The sequence below is a fragment of the Arachis duranensis genome, chromosome 5 (genome assembly GCF_000817695.3).
Source record: "Arachis duranensis cultivar V14167 chromosome 5, aradu.V14167.gnm2.J7QH, whole genome shotgun sequence".
Lineage (NCBI taxonomy): Eukaryota > Viridiplantae > Streptophyta > Magnoliopsida > Fabales > Fabaceae > Arachis > Arachis duranensis.
The window spans coordinates 84,808,759-84,811,862 of NC_029776.3; the positions used below are offsets into that span (position 1 = coordinate 84,808,759).

General features: G+C 31.6%; 1 protein-coding gene across 1 annotated transcript in view; it reads left to right on the top strand.

Annotated features, from left to right (window-relative positions):
* Positions 1 to 2,978, top strand: part of LOC107489912 (alkane hydroxylase MAH1-like) — a 4,616-nt gene extending 1,638 nt beyond the window's left edge. Inside the window, 3 exon segments of the mRNA XM_052261783.1 lie at positions 1,514 to 1,785; positions 2,504 to 2,730; positions 2,733 to 2,978. Coding sequence (XP_052117743.1) covers positions 1,514 to 1,785; positions 2,504 to 2,730; positions 2,733 to 2,978 — 745 coding nt within the window.
* Positions 2,979 to 3,104: the final 126 nt, after the last annotated feature.

A 3,104-nucleotide genomic window follows, 5' to 3' on the forward strand; every position in this document is an offset into this window, starting at 1 on the left:
CGTTTTGTTGAGGTTATCTTTTTTTTACCTAACAACATTTAAAAGAATTGGAGAATATTAGGTAAATAATGATCATTTGAATAACATAAACAATCACTAATTAAATAAAAATATATTACACCTTAATTTAATGTTATTAATTAAATTTAAGATTAATTTATTTTTTTAATTTTATTAATTTATATTATTCATATATTATTCAAAAAATATTGTTGATTATTTATATTTTTCTAAAAAATTTATTGGAAAATTGTCATACGGCTATGTATGTTATATAGATACCACAACACTAATAATATAAGAAACATTTCAAGTATTCTGAGAAATACTGGTGTATTAATTGTTTTAATTATTGATTTTAATTAATATATATTATATATATTTTCTATAATTCAAATCAACCATTAAAATAAATAATATAAGTAGGATGGCTGCAAATATTAATGTGGGATTGTGGGGTAAGAAAAGTTTAAAAAATATGTGAAGTGACATGTATAAATTAAATATATATAAATATGTAGTGCTAATTTTTAATGTGAACAAAAACTTTTGCAAAACCGAAACTAAGTCCAAAATCTCAGCTTCAAAAAAGCTGACAATATTGGGCTGAGATTTAATTTTCTTGGTCATCATGATGAGTCATAGACCTAACTCTTTATAATGCCATGTCAAGGCTACTTCCCATCCAAAGCTTTCACCTTCTCAACTTTAGGAAAAACTTGACAATATTAAATATTGGGCTGAGATTTAATTTTCTCGGTCACCATGATGAGTCATAGGCCTAACTCCTTAATTAATAATGCCATTTCAAGGGCTACTTCCAATTAAACAGACAGAAAAAAGGGTTACTTTCCATGCAAAAAGCCTAATTCTTTAGATATCTTTTTAATAATTTAACATGAAAAATATAGAAAATTAATAATATTTTTAAATAATGTATGAAATAATATAAATTAATAGAGTTAAAAAAATAAATTAATTTTAAATTTAATTAGTAATATTAAATTAGGATATAATGTATTTTTATTTGATTGGTGGTTGTTCATATTATTTAAGATGGTTATTGTTTATTTAACACTCTCCCGCTAAAGAGACAATGGCTTATTTGTATAATGTCTACAATAGACTATTGAGTTACAAAATGAACATCCCCCATACTATTTAGAATAACCATCTGAGTACTAGGGATAATAAACATCATATTCCCAAAAGCTTAAACTGATGGAAAAAAGTAACACTAATAGTTATATCTCTAATACTCCCTAAATCTCTATTATACATATTATACAAATATTCCATTGACTCTTCGTACTTTCTCTAATAAAAAATAATAAATTTTAATAATTCTCTATTTATGAGCAGCTGACAAGATTTCATCGACACAACAAAAATACCAATTAGCAATATAAAAAAGTTGCATAACTATCCGATCCCCAAACTTTTCGAATGGTCATACTGTTTCTCATTCTACCAATAATCCTCCTATATAATTTCTACATGTTCCTCATCGCAGAAGATGTTGTAGAACACCTCTGTTGATAGATTGGCCAATCCTTGGCATGTTACCACAAGTCCTTAGCAACTTGTGCCATATCCATGATTTTGTAACTAATGTTTTGAGACAAAGAGGTGGCACCGGTGAATTCATGGGACCATGGTTCACCAAAATGAACTGCATGGTGACTAGTGACCCCATGAATGTTCATCACATAATGAGCAAGAGTTTTGACAACTATGTCAAGGGCGGCCCCGAGTTTCGCGAGATTTTCCAAGCTTTCGGAGACGGTATGTTGACTTCAGAATCCGAGAGATGGAAATAATTTAGGACTATGCATCATTCCTTGCTCCGGCAACAGAGTTTCGAGGCAACGGCCGAGAACACCATGCAGAAGAAAGTCCAGAATAACTTGCTTCCGATATTTGATCGATCTAAGCATGGTTGCATGGAAATGTTTTGGATCTTCAAGATGTGTTTAGTCGATTAATGTTCCACGTGACATGCATCATGGTTTTAGGATATGATCCTAAGAGTCTCTCAATTGAATTTTCATTGGTGGAAGTTGAGAAGGCTTTTGACGAAATTGAGGAGTCCATATATATTCTATAGACACATATTGCCAAAAGAAGCGTTTGGAAGTTTCAAGAATGGCTTCACATTGGTGAGGTGAAGAAGATGACAAAAGCATGCAAAGTTTTCGACCAATTTCTATATTCGTGCATTGCAATAAAGCGCCAAGAGTTAAATGGATGCAACAAAAGTAGTGGTGATGACTTGCTTAGTTCTATGATGATGATGGGTGAAGAAAAGGGCAAAATGGTCCATGATGATAAGTTTCTAAGAGATGCTACATTCAATCTTTTTGCAGCTGCAAGAGATACCATAACTTCGGTTCTTACATGATTCTTTTGGCTTGTTGCTACACACCCATTAATAGAGGCCAAAATTTTTGAAAAAATCGAAGAAGTTTTTGGCACTAGTGTCGAAAAAAATTCGAAGTTTTAGGGATGGAGGATGTGAAGAAGCTAGTTTACCTACATGGTGCTCTATGTGAAGATTTGAGGCTGTTTCCACCTGTTCCTATTAAACGTAAACAATCATTGAAACGTGACACAACACTTCCTAGTGGTCATTGTGTTATTGATCCAAATACAATTATTTTGTTGTTTACTTATGCAATGGGAAGGTTTGAAGAGATTTGGGAAAAAGATTGCTTGGAGTTCAAACCAGATAGAGATGGATTTCAGAGAAAGGAGAAACAATACATGTTCCATCTTATAAGTTTTTTAGTTTTAACGCAGGTCCAAGGACATGCATGGGAAAAGACTTATCTTTTATTCAAATGAAAATGGTGGCATCTACTCTTTTGCGCAATTATCATGTACAAGTGGTGGAAAATCATCCTACTACCCCAGCTCATTCCACTGTGCTTTTTATGAAGCATGGCTTGAAGGTTATCATAACAAAAAGACAATTTTAATTTGATCAACGAATTTCAATATCAAATGTGATAGGATAGCAGGATTCTTATGTTTATGTATTTTGGAGAAGTGAGTAATACAATGTACACTGTGACGGAATTGGATTCTGAAAAAAAAAAAAGGCT